This window comes from Podarcis melisellensis (genome assembly GCF_964234715.1).
Source record: "Podarcis melisellensis genome assembly, chromosome: 10".
NCBI lineage: Eukaryota > Metazoa > Chordata > Lepidosauria > Squamata > Lacertidae > Podarcis > Podarcis melisellensis.
The window spans coordinates 6,462,539-6,474,929 of NC_138542.1; the positions used below are offsets into that span (position 1 = coordinate 6,462,539).

At 43.3% G+C, this 12,391-nt stretch overlaps 2 protein-coding genes across 3 annotated transcripts in view; one reads left to right on the forward strand and one right to left on the reverse strand.

Moving 5' to 3' along the window:
- The window catches only part of DNAJC2 (DnaJ heat shock protein family (Hsp40) member C2), a 16,815-nt gene extending 14,280 nt beyond the window's left edge, over positions 1-2,535 (reverse strand). For both annotated transcript variants that reach the window (XR_014172308.1, XM_081927740.1), the window contains exons 1-2: positions 2,346-2,535; positions 858-1,048 (exon numbers count right to left, since the gene is read on the reverse strand). Coding sequence is in view for 1 of the 2 variants with exons in the window: in XM_081927740.1 (XP_081783866.1) it covers positions 858-1,048; positions 2,346-2,406 (252 nt within the window). In the remaining variant the exon portion in view is untranslated. The remainder of the gene's footprint in view (positions 1-857; positions 1,049-2,345) is intronic.
- Positions 2,536-3,287: 752 nt separating this feature from the next.
- PSMC2 (proteasome 26S subunit, ATPase 2) lies at positions 3,288-12,375 on the forward strand. The gene is made up of 12 exons (XM_081927559.1): positions 3,288-3,451; positions 5,022-5,059; positions 5,647-5,728; positions 6,278-6,377; positions 6,756-6,887; positions 8,308-8,380; positions 8,531-8,626; positions 9,367-9,531; positions 9,993-10,080; positions 10,647-10,849; positions 11,903-11,999; positions 12,091-12,375. Exons 1-12 carry the CDS (start codon positions 3,382-3,384, stop codon positions 12,246-12,248), a joined length of 1,302 nt encoding a protein of 433 aa, XP_081783685.1. The 5' UTR covers positions 3,288-3,381; the 3' UTR covers positions 12,249-12,375.
- Positions 12,376-12,391: the final 16 nt, after the last annotated feature.

Sequence of the window (12,391 nt, forward strand, 5' to 3'; positions counted from 1 at the left end):
TCAACAGCTATTTATGGTGAGTAGCAACTCTTGAGCAGCCAAGTGGCAGAGAAAGCTAAACTAACTCTTTTCCTTCTTCTGTTTTCTTGCCACTTTTGCCTTTCCTTATCCCTATAGCTCCTCCATCCAGAACTTCAGGTTTTGAATAAGGAATTGTCTTTTAAGAGACCTTAAAAAGGAGAGATAGAAGACCACCTCACTTCATGAGAGAGGGAAAGAACACAGGTAGCTGCTACAGTGTGGTGCCCTACTTCTCCAATTCTCTAACAGTTGCCACAAGAAAAGTGTTAGCAGAAAGAAATGTGAGCACAACAGAATGAAGAAAAAGAAAAGAGTTAAATGAAAAGAGGTATGTATAAATTAAGCACAAGGCAGAAACAATGCCTGTTAATGGAACTTTAGAAGGCAGACTTCCATATTGCCACTGTTAGCTGATCTGACCAGACCTTCATAATATGTTCATCATATATGTTCAAAGCTTTTATAATGTTATATTTTTTCCACGTGATGCATTGACACTGTGCTGTTAGCTTAGAACTATTTACTTAATATTAGCCACTGGGAAAAGTGCCACTCTTTAAGTGAAACCTAATACCAATCTGAAAAAAAGGAGAGGGCACAAAATGCTACTGGGCAACTCAATGGGGCTTACTCCTACGTAAGTGGAATTGAATCTTGAATTTCCCTGAAGTGGGGACGGGGAGAACTAATTTTTGTGTGGTTGAAAACAATCCTTAAGCTCAAACCACACATGGAATAAAAGATGAAGCAAAATAGAAATATTTCAAATTGTTAGTACTGGTAGGAAATCTTCACTAAAAAATGAACAAATACAATTGCAACATTAGATCATATACCTTCCAGTCCTTTGGATCAAGTGTTTTTAACATAGGAAATTCCTCCAGCTGCAATTCTTCATCTCCTGACTCTTCAGAGAGCTCTTTCTCATCTTCCAGTTCCTGGAAAGAGGCAGAAACATGTATGTTTCTCCTCTTAATAAATGCTTCAAACCATCTTCCCACAGGTTCAACTTGGCAAAGCACAGAAGCTGTGAATAAAAATATTACAAGCTTAGGAGGCACTTCCACTGAGCTAAAATCTTCACATTCACCCACTACCAAAATCTGGACAACCTTGTATGCATTTATTTGGCCAAAAGTACCGGTATGTGTTCTGCAAACATAAGACGCAGCAAATCCTAGTTTGGCATCATTAAAGTATCATATACACGAATAAATGCACTCTAATTTTGTCCTCTTCAAGGCAGCCTATAAAAACATTATATACCACACACACACGTTAAGTCCCAGCTATTTAAATTTGTTGTAATTCATCAGCAAACTTGTCTTTATAATTGTCATTACAAATAGATATTTGATAGGCAGATGTTTGAAAAGTAGTTTTATTAGAAATAGGTCACTTGTAAAGTGCTTTTAAAATAAGAAGCACTTTAGCTGATTAACTGTATTATAACTGACACATTTCTGCCATACTTAGGGTAGTAGATGCTGTGCTTTAGTCAGTTACATGTCAGGGCAACATGGCTCTTCTATCCGCCAAAGAAAAATGTATTTCTTTCAGGTTGCAATCCTACAGTTTATAGACTATACACCTGCTCAACCAGCAAGAAGGGCTTTCTTCTACTGACATATCTGCTTTGGGTGTGCGTGTGAGACACCTCTCCCCAAAAAGATGAGGACTTGCTTTATTCTTTTTTAAAAAAAATGCATGAATAAGGTCGGCAGTATTGTACTAAGGTAGTAAATAGCGCATTCCTCCCATGGAGTTAACACCTTCCTAACATGAAGTCTCTGTGGGACAAAAAGCAGGAGAGATCTTCTGCCCAACAATCTCAGTAATATGTCCAAGAAACTTTCCTTTAAAAATATATTGCTGCCTGGAGTTTTCCATTTCTGGTCTGTATTCTGAAGTCCCTAACAATATGTCCAAGAGGCAAACGAGCTAAAAACCCCTCCATGCCGCACAACCTTCTAGAGCCGCGGATATTTGTGCGACAGGCAGAAATTCAACAGGGGCAGCTTCTACCAGCAAAAAAGCTACAACGACGGGAAAAGGTGCGCTGGGTGAATTTCTGCTCCTCTTATGCAGCTCCGGCGGCGGGGAAGGCGGCAGAAACGGGGCCGGGGGCTTTCAGCGCGGGGGAACCGACGGCGACCCCAGCGACGAATCCCCCCCCCGGCCGCCGCTTGCCCCCCATTGGCGGCGAAGGCCTCGTGAAGGGAAGCCGCCTCACCGGGGACTCGAGGAGAAGTGTCCCCCCTGCGAGGCCCCCGGAGGCCGGCAAGAGCGGAGGGGAAGGAGCCGAGAAAGGAGAAGGGACCGACCCGAGGACAAGGCTCTGGAGACGCCGGTGACCTGCCCCTCGGGCGCCCCTCTCAGCAGCATCGCGGCGCCGCCGCCCAGGGGAGGCCGCTCCGTCCCGGAACAAGCGGGTCCGCCGCGGGTGTTTCTCCCCTCCGCCGCCCTCGGCCTTGGTCGCGGGTTGCCAGGTGCCGGCGCATGGAAGGACCCGGAGAGCACTTCCGGGGCGGGCAAGCGCTTCCTGTCCGCGGCTTCCTGTCTTCCGCCTCGCCTCGGAGCGCGACGGAGAGGTTCCGCCGCACAAGGGAGCTGCAGGCCTCGCTCTCCCCCGCCCTCCTTTTTAAACGAAAGGAAGGGGGGTGGGCGTCGCGTCGCCCCTTTTAACGAACGTCCCTGCCATCTTACATGTTGTAGAGAATTAAAGTGTTGTGTTTTTTTAAACTGCGCCCAGGGGTGTCTGGTGAGCCGCCGCGGGAGACCCTTCCGCTTGAAGGACTGAGGGCCACAGATACAGACGCAAATAAACATTTTCAGATGTGTTTTACTCTACAAGCGACAAAAAGGCCACAACAAGAAGTGGTTTATTCCTGGGAACAGCAAAGAAAACAAAGCCCCGACAGTCGTGAATGCCAGAAGTGGGTTGTTTTTTTTGCTCTTCATCTCAGGGTCGTGGGTTCAAACCCCTCGTTGGGCAAAAGATTCTGCATTGCAGGGGGTTGGACTAGATGACCCTCGGGGTCCCTTCCAACTCCACAAATCTGTGATTCTATCTATTCAGAATTCAGCGGGTCGGGAGGGAGCGAGACGGAAGATCCGGCTGTGCCCCGCTTTAAACTTCCCCCACATCTCTATGTGGATTACAGAGCCGCTCTAGGACCTATTTCTTCACCCTTCCGTGTGGAGAGGGGCCTTTTCCGGCGGCGGCAGGAAATGCTCGTGACGTATTTCCCGTTCGGTCCCGGAAGGAAGAAGCTCGGAGATGCTGCGTAACGCGCATGCGCAGTAGCCGCCGCCGGTAGCAGGAGTCTCCGCCGTCGGAAGCTCTGAGGGGGAGAAACGATGCCGGATTACCTGGGAACCGACCAGCGCAAAACCAAAGAGGAGGAGAAGGAGGACAAACCCATCCGCGGTGAGCCGGGGGCTGCTGCGGAAAGGAAAAGCCCCCGGACGCCTATTCCCTGGGCGCCCGTTGGGGTTCCAGTGCGCATGCGTGCCTCTCGGATCCCCCCCCTGCTCATTTGCGCCCCCTCCCTTCTCCCCCCCCCCAAACCCTGGCACCCTGCAGATGTTTTGGATCTGCAGATGAAGGGCGGTGTACGAATTCAATTTAATCTAAAATCCTGCCCCCCCCTACGTTAAACGTAGAATTATAGAATCTTAAGAGTTGGAGGGACCCTGAGGGTCATTCAGCCTAACCCGCTGCAATGCAGGAATTTCAGCTAAAGCATCCAGGACAGAGGCCACCCACCCTCTGCTTAAAACCCCCCCGTGAAGGAAAGTTCACAGCCTCCCGGGGGAGACCGGTGCACTGTCAAACAGCTCTTGCTGTCAGAAAGTTCTTCCTAATGTTGAGTCTGAATCTCTTTTCTTGTAACTTGAATAAATAGTGAAAACAAAACAAAAATCCTTCCAGTAGCACCTTAAAGACCAACTAAGTTAGTTCTTGGTATGAGCTTTCGTGTGCATGCACACTTCTTCAGATACCTTGATGGACTTCCATTTCATGCGGCTCAATGCGGCTCAATGTGGTGCCTTCCATAGTTCCAGTTACAGATAGGTAAGAGCAACAGAACCTACAGGGTTAGAAGATGGAGCAAGCTTGTTTTCTCCTGCTCTGGAGGACCCAAACCTATTTATTCAAGTTACAGATAGGTAGCCGTGTTGGTCTGCCATAGTCAAAACAAAAAAAGCTCATACCAAGAACTAACTTAGTTGGTCTTTAAGGTGCTACTGGAAGGAATTTTTTTTGTTTTGACTATGGCAGACCAACACGGCTACCTATCTGTAACTTGAATAAATAGGTTTGGGTCCTCCAGAGCAGGAGAAAACAAGCTTGCTCCATCTTCTAACCCTGTAGGTTCTGTTGCTCTTGTTAGCCCCATATTGTGGCTAAATTGTGGCACTGGCTGCTGCTACGCTGCCCAGCCAAATGTAAGGTCTTGCTATTGACATATGAAACCTTGAACAACTTGGGACCAGGTTATCTTTGGGAAAGCTATACATTATACACCCTTCCCAGTCACTTCAGTCCTTGAGAGAGGCACTCCATGGGGCCATATGCTCCCAAAGTTGGTTACGTTCAGTAAGATCAGAGCCTTTAGTGTGACAACTCCTTCCCTTTGACATGTGTTTCTGCTGGACATCAGGTAGATGTTTACATGGTATTGGCATTTAGGCACCTGCTTAACATTCACCTGTTCACTCAGGCTTTGCCTGATGTGATGCAACTGTGTTGATGTATTAATTTGATGTACCGGTTTGTGATGTGTTTATTTTATGGGTAGAATTGTATTTTTTGTATTTTTACTTTTCTTCTGCTTACCACCATATATAGTTTAATGCTGGCAGTACATACATTTTTGCAAATAATAAAACAGAAATCTTATGTCCAGATGCTATGTCTTCAGACTGTTGGTGGGAAGTAGTACAAAATGTAGTTGTTTCACTTTTTAATATGATCTGTGTTATGTGTCTTTCAGCTTTGGATGAAGGTGATATTGCCTTGTTGAAAACCTATGTAAGTATTTGTTGCAATTACAATTTTCAATTTATTTTTTTTAAAAAACTAGTAATATTGGAATGTTTGGGAAACATCCACATTAACCAACTGGGAGGAGTAAACAGTCCTAAAATACATACTTTGAGAGTAAGCCTCACCGAAAATAGCAGGGTTTAGTTCTAAGTAAATATGCATATATTTGTGAGTTTTGCTGCTTCAGCTGGAAGATTTCACTTTCATCTAAAGTAACAGCACCTCAAAACAAAATACAGTTTGGAATAAGCAAATCAAAAGCCTAAATATTACAGTTTCATGTGTGGTTTGGTGAAAAGCTGAAAATTGCAGATTGCTGAGCCAATTGGACTTAAGTAAATATGTGTCTTATTTGCAAAGAGCTGAGTAACGGTTCATATCTCATGATTAACAAGATCTAACAAAATTCAACATCTGCTTGAAACTTTGCATAACTGCAGTGCCTACTACCAAGCTAGATTGACCAGTGGCCTGATTAATAAGGTTTATATGTTCATAGGTCTGCATTTGGGAAATATTTGTTAAAGTCCCATTCATATATCCACCAGTCTGCCTTACTTTTTCTAATCCAGGGCCAGAGTACATACTCGAGGCAGATCAAGCAAGTCGAAGATGACATTCAGCAGCTGCTTAAGAAAATCAACGAGCTCACGGGTATGTATTTTTAGGGTTCATTGAAAGCATATATCTTTTTCATTTTAGTCTTGTCCTTTCAGTTATGGAGCATATGGGCCTGTGGTTCCTTACTGCTCACTCCCACGAAAAACTCCAAATAGGAAGGGTTGTTGAACAAAACAAAGGAACTGAAAACAAAGAAACCTTCATGGGCAGAGAGAAAGGGGAAACATGAGAGAGGAGATGCTGTCAGATACAGAGAGCAGCTTAATTTTATCAATTGGGATGTTGAAGCTAACGTGGAAAAGGATAACCAATGTACAGTTGGATATCTAGTGTGGTGTAGTTGTTAAGACTGGGACCTAAAAGCCCCCAGTTTAAATCTCCTAAAATGTTCCCCCAGGAAGATTTGCAAACCTGTTGAGTATTACATAGCATTGATGCAAGTGGCAGAGTGGTTTTTCCTTTTTGTCACGTTTATGTTGAATTTGCTGCTGAAACTAATTGAAGCAAGCTAGTGCTTGAATATATGGCACAGCATTGACCTGAGTGGCAAAGCAAGTGGTTTTTCTGCTTTTGTTTTTTTAGGTATTAAGGAATCAGACACTGGCTTGGCTCCCCCTGCTCTCTGGGATCTCGCTGCAGATAAGCAAACTCTTCAAAGTGAGCAGCCACTGCAAGTGGCAAGGTAAGCAGATATTTTATCTGGTCAGCCATAGGAGCAAATAGTTATAAAAATGCATAGCATTATAGCCATTGCTTCTATCCTCCACATGTAATGTGCAATCCCTGGGGTGGGGTGGGTTACACTGAAAGCAGTCTTTAGTTGGATATTTAAAGTGCCCCTTCTCATGCTGTTCATGATTATTTAAGTTTTAGGGAGAAAAAGAAATATGGTAGAAGCAAGAGTTTTTAGTTATGATTACCTAGGCAAAGGCAGCAGAAATTTAGCCTTCCTGTAACTTCTTCAAGAAACCTGGACTTCGAATGACACTTGGCTGTCAGGCACATTAAACCCTCATTTGCTCACAGATTGCTTGTTTAATTACTTTTCTCTTCTGGTTAGATGCACCAAGATAATCAATGCAGATTCTGAGGATCCTAAGTACATTATCAATGTGAAGCAGTTTGCCAAATTTGTGGTTGATCTTAGTGATCAGGTGGCACCCACTGACATTGAAGAAGGGATGAGAGTTGGGTGAGTTGATACCAATATTTTTACTGTTCTTAGTTTGAGTTACTTGACTAGTCACCGAGTCTAGAGGGTTGAATGCACATTTATATTTACTGTACAGTATAGGAATATATATATATATGTGTGTGTGTGTGTGTGTGTGTGTGTGTGTGTGTGTGTGTGACCTTCCTGCCCTAAACAGGGCTCCCAATGTGGTTTACAAAATCACAATGCAATTAAAAGATGGAATGCATTCGAACAAGCCATGGTAGAACAAGTGAAACAGCTTTTAAGCGGTATAAACATATTTGATTGCCTGCCTAAAATACATGCAAGGGGCCAATCTAACATCCAATGAGACAGCACGTTGGATTTGGGACTGGAAACTGAAATAATATTTTCTTATATTGCTGCATAGCAAAGTTCCCTGAGAGGTTTATAATAGAAAAAAATTGTAGAGTAAAATACAACAAGCTTGTAAAATGGAACACAAAACAATATCAACATCATATGTAAGGATTTAAATAATTCCCAGATGAAAATGAGAGTACAAGCCAACAAATATTTTCTGAAAGAAAATAATCTTTCTAAAAGAGAACAAGCATGGAGAACATGCAGAGTGCCTTATCCCTAGACAGGAAATTTCACAACTGGGATACTACCGTGGAGAAGGCTCTGGATCCTGCCTTCAGACAATGGGGCTTCTTGAAAGAACATCTCATCAGAAGCTCTTATTGCATGGGATAGAGCAGGCATCAGATAAACAGGGTCTCTGTAAAGCTTTAAATGTCAAAATGCCAGTTAGGCACCAACTGATAACTAAAGCAGATTCTTTTCAAGGGCCTGAACTAAATGGCACTTGAGGCTTAATCCAGCTAAAAGTGGACAAGTTTTAATTTTCAGACCATCTGCAGAGTGTGACCACTTGATCCAGGCTTAAAATACAAGGCACCAAACAAGGCCAGCATTGAACCTGGCAACCACTGGGAAAACTTGATTAAAAGCCGAACATGATATGAAAGTAGAGTTTGGTCTTGTTTTCTTCTAGAGTACTATTTGGTTGTAAAATGCCTTGCCTGCAGAATGTAAATAAAGTGCTCACATCTGAGCTGTGATAAAATACAAGGCACAGAGTTCTCTGGAGAGAGGGCGGGAGAGTGACAAGGATTGAACAAGTTGTCCCTCCACCTAGATTCCTTCAATATGTTGCATGGCATATCTGTCTATCCAAATGTGTCCCAGGGTATTCCAAGCTACCCATTCCGACCCCTCGCCCTCACTATGTAACCAGCCTCACCAATATCAAATGGAGAAAAGCCTTTACATCTCTGTGGCTGCAGTCTATGCACTCTGCCGTGGTTGAAGAATGCTTTTGCCAGACCCCCTTATGAAGAGAGAGTTTGCCCCTGTGGAGGTAATGTGCATTTGTATTCTGTTTCTGCAGTGTTGACAGAAACAAGTACCAGATTCATATCCCTCTGCCTCCTAAGATTGATCCAACTGTTACTATGATGCAGGTAAGAACTCTTATTGCTATTGGCCTTTGATTGTTTACCTTTGTAATCTGACTTCATTGTAACCTGCTCTTCTTATTTTATAAGATCTGTTAAAAAAAAAAAAGTTATTGCAAATAACAAAGATGTGTGCACATCTGTTTTGTTACAAAGGTAGAGGAAAAGCCTGATGTCACCTACAGTGATGTTGGAGGTTGTAAAGAACAGATTGAGAAGCTAAGAGAGGTGGTGGAAACACCCTTGCTTCATGTAAGTATTGTAATAGAAGGTGTGTGTGATCTGCTGATTTTATTCCTCTTACAGCTTTCAAGGGCTAATTGCATATACCGCAAGAACCTAAATTATTCAGTAGTCAAAAGGCTTTTAAATCGATTTACGTTTCAGTTGTCATGATTTAAGATGTTCCTTTTGTTCACCTTTTGAGGAAAGTATGAATTGCTTCGTTAGATCTGACAAAACTTCATCTAGTCCACTGTTTTGGAAATCCCTCTTCTAGGCTGCCACAAGCGGGGCACAAAAACAATGCCCTTTTGTCGTCTGTCACAATAGTATTAGGGATTCAGAGAGATTCTACCCTGTTAGTATTCTCCCGTGATCCAGCTGACTGCTTGAATAGGGCAGTGCTGTCTTTGTGAAATTGCAGGGAACATGTACCATTGAAGGCTTGAAGAAAGGGAATGGCAAAGGGAAATGTCTTTATTTGCTTGCATTATTGAAGCTTCAGTGCCTTCCTATTGGTTTTGCACCGACTCTCTTGTTACACTGCACTGCACAGCTTTCTTGCCACTGGGTCCCTTCTTGACTTGTGCACTACTTTTAAAATGGAAGATTTCTTGACAGTTCGTTGATAGTACTGAAATTGTACTGCTGCGGCAAGCTTGGGCTCCCGTAGCGCTTTGACTGCCATTGGGTCCAGTCTAGGACCCAAAGATACTGTGTTTCATCCTGTCCGTGCAACTTTTAAGCTTACTGTCTCCCTACCACTACAGCCAGAACGATTTGTCAATCTGGGGATCGAGCCCCCTAAAGGAGTGCTTCTCTTTGGCCCGCCGGGGACAGGAAAAACTCTCTGTGCTCGTGCTGTTGCTAATAGGACCGATGCCTGCTTCATCCGAGTGATTGGATCTGAGCTGGTGCAGAAATACGTAGGAGAGGTAATGAAAAGAGGGAGCATGTCTGTGCATCTGTACTGGGGGAGGTCAAGTTACCAGAAAGTCTGCTCAAACTATACTTTAAATAATCTAAGTTTTCTTGCAGAGGAAGATGAGACTCTTTGCCTTAATATTATACAGTATGATTAGAAACCTGGACCTCTTTATATATTTGTTCACTCCTCTGGCAGTTTGTGTCATATAGAATCTGAAGCCTCTCTTTTTATGTAGGGTATGTGAGATACTGTATGATGTACAGTAGGCTGTTCTCATGAGTTGGGACAGCCAGGCACCAGTTCTCTCCTGGAAGGAACTGCAACTAAAATGATGTCCCGTAATGAGCACAGTTTTGCCTCTTGGTTCTGTAGATTCATTTGGAAGTTTTAATATTTACTTTAAATACTCTTAACTCAAGTGACAGTTGGCTTTATATGAAAGTAAACCGCCTGTCTCTCTTTTTATAGGGTGCTCGAATGGTTCGGGAACTCTTTGAAATGGCCAGAACAAAAAAAGCTTGCCTTATCTTCTTTGATGAAATTGATGCTATTGGAGGTTGGTATCACCTTACGTCAACCTTCACCAAGCTGGTGTCCTTCAGAAACTGGACTACAACTCTTTATTCTTTGTTTATTCTTGGCTTAGCACTCATAGTGCGTTTGGAGAGAAACAAACCACTAGCTTGAATTTTTACATAACAACAAGCCACACCCTGGCTTGTTTTTCTGTCTGGTGCAGCAACAGCAGGAACAGGGAAGTTAGTAAGTGTGGCCTACCACACTACTCACATTAAAGCATAGGTGAATTTATCGCTCAAACCAGGTCCCCTTTCTCTATGTCTGGTTAGTCTGTTTGGATTAGGTAATAGAATGGCAGAAGCAACTTGATATTTGGCCTCTCTGCTGTGCTGCTTCATGCTGGTCTCTGTAGCACCAACAGCAAAGGACAAGGAAAAGTATTTAACAAAAGTATATCCTTCTAGTAATATCCTTTTTTTAAAAAAAAGAATGTGATATTTTGATTTACGTCAATAGCCATAGATAACATGAATTACATTTTCTTGTTTTGGGGGCACAGTTAACAAGGGTGCCTTTTGTGTTTCTCCTGCTCTCTCTTTCTAGGGGCTCGCTTTGATGATGGCGCTGGAGGGGACAATGAAGTCCAGCGCACCATGCTAGAATTGATAAATCAGCTTGATGGTTTTGATCCAAGAGGCAACATTAAAGTACTGATGGCAACCAACAGACCTGATACTTTGGATCCAGCACTGATGAGGCCTGGAAGACTGGATAGAAAAATAGAATTCAGCCTGCCAGATCTGGAGGTTAGACTATTTTGATACTAAGCAAAGTCAGTAAGAACACATTTATTTGAACTTGAAGGACTGAAGGTGAGAATTTTTTTCTATTAGCTCTCAGAAAATGGATTTGATCAAATAGTCATCAAAAGGATTCTGGTGGGCAATTTTAGACCTTTCCTGTCTGTCTTGGTTCTTGCCTGATTCTGTTTCAAATTATGTATTTGACCTGGTGTTTCTGTCTAGTGACAAATTCCAAGAGAGTAACTCTGTGTTGTAGCAGTTAACAAAAAGGAAAATAGTATTGTAGTCCAGCCCACAAAAGGTTGTACTGTGATGTGCTTGTCTTGAAGATGCCACAGGATTCTATCTGCGCTTCTGTTGTCCTGAGGGACTACATGGACTACAGCAGAGGCAATAGGAAAGTATGACGCCTTAAGGGAAAGTGCAGGGTTTTGTTTAATAGAATTGTAGAGTTCGAAAGGTCCACAAAGATCATGTAGTCCAATTTCCTGCATTGCAGAAATCTTTCACCCAACATTTGGCTCTAGAGCAGCTGCTGCCTTCTGCTTACTCACCTGCCCTCTTCCTCTGGAGAAGGGGCAGATAAGGGATTAGTGGAGGCTGGTGGGCAAGGAGATGGTTGCAGAACAGCAGCTCTGGACCTTTCCAAAGTGCTGGAGCCTCAACAGGTGCCTAAGGATGCCTCCCCCCATTGTTGTCCCTTCAAAGGACAAATCATATTGGCTGAACAACTGCTTTTCTCCCAGGTGCATCACTAGACATCAGCAACAGTTCTCCAGGCTCTCTTTTTGGCCCTCTCATGTTTTCCCCAGGCCACTGGTCCTGCTCTGTACCCTCAAGTGCTTTTTGCTTGACCGGAATGTGTTTCTGAACTGGGACAATGTCCCTTGCTTGAATGGGTGCAGGGAGGTGTGGCTGGAATGTAACACTCTACCAAATTATGAGTCACATCTGTTGCCCTGCCGACTTTTGTCTTTGGCTTTCCCAACACTGATGTGTAGGTGGCAACAAGGGGATGATGCCCTTATGCTTAGCCTGTCTGTGGTTGTTTTTTAGGGACGAACTCACATCTTCAAGATTCATGCCCGTTCAATGAGTGTTGAAAGAGACATAAGATTTGAGTTGCTAGCTCGACTGTGCCCTAACAGCACTGGTAAGTCAAACATCATAGTTCTTGTTCTCTCTCTGTTTGGTGGTGATAGTTGTTTCAGATTGTTTTTACATCCACTGTTCTTCCTTGCAAGGTGCTGAAATTCGAAGTGTTTGTACAGAGGCAGGTATGTTCGCCATCAGAGCAAGGAGAAAGATTGCCACCGAAAAAGACTTCTTGGAAGCTGTGAACAAAGTAATCAAGTCATATGCCAAATTCAGTGCTACACCTCGCTATATGACTTACAACTGATTCTAGATACCATTAAGAAATCTCCTTTATATGGCTAATATTATGCAGAGTAATATCAAGAGTTCTAGTTCGTGTGTGTGGTGTAACATAGTTGGGCTAGTAGAAATAAACGGAATATTCCAAGTTACATGGTGTAGTTCATT

What these genes read in the sequence shown, in the direction of transcription:
- PSMC2 (XM_081927559.1), top strand. Translation starts at nt 3,382, where the DNA reads ATGCCGGATTACCTGGGAACCGACCAGCGCAAAACCAAAGAGGAGGAG. An exon ending in GAAGAAGGGATGAGAGTTGG is followed by an intron (nt 6,888 to 8,307) that starts GTGAGTTGATAC and finishes CTGTTTCTGCAG; the next exon opens with TGTTGACAGAAACAAGTACC. An exon ending in TGAAATTGATGCTATTGGAG is followed by an intron (nt 10,081 to 10,646) that starts GTTGGTATCACC and finishes CTCTCTTTCTAG; the next exon opens with GGGCTCGCTTTGATGATGGC.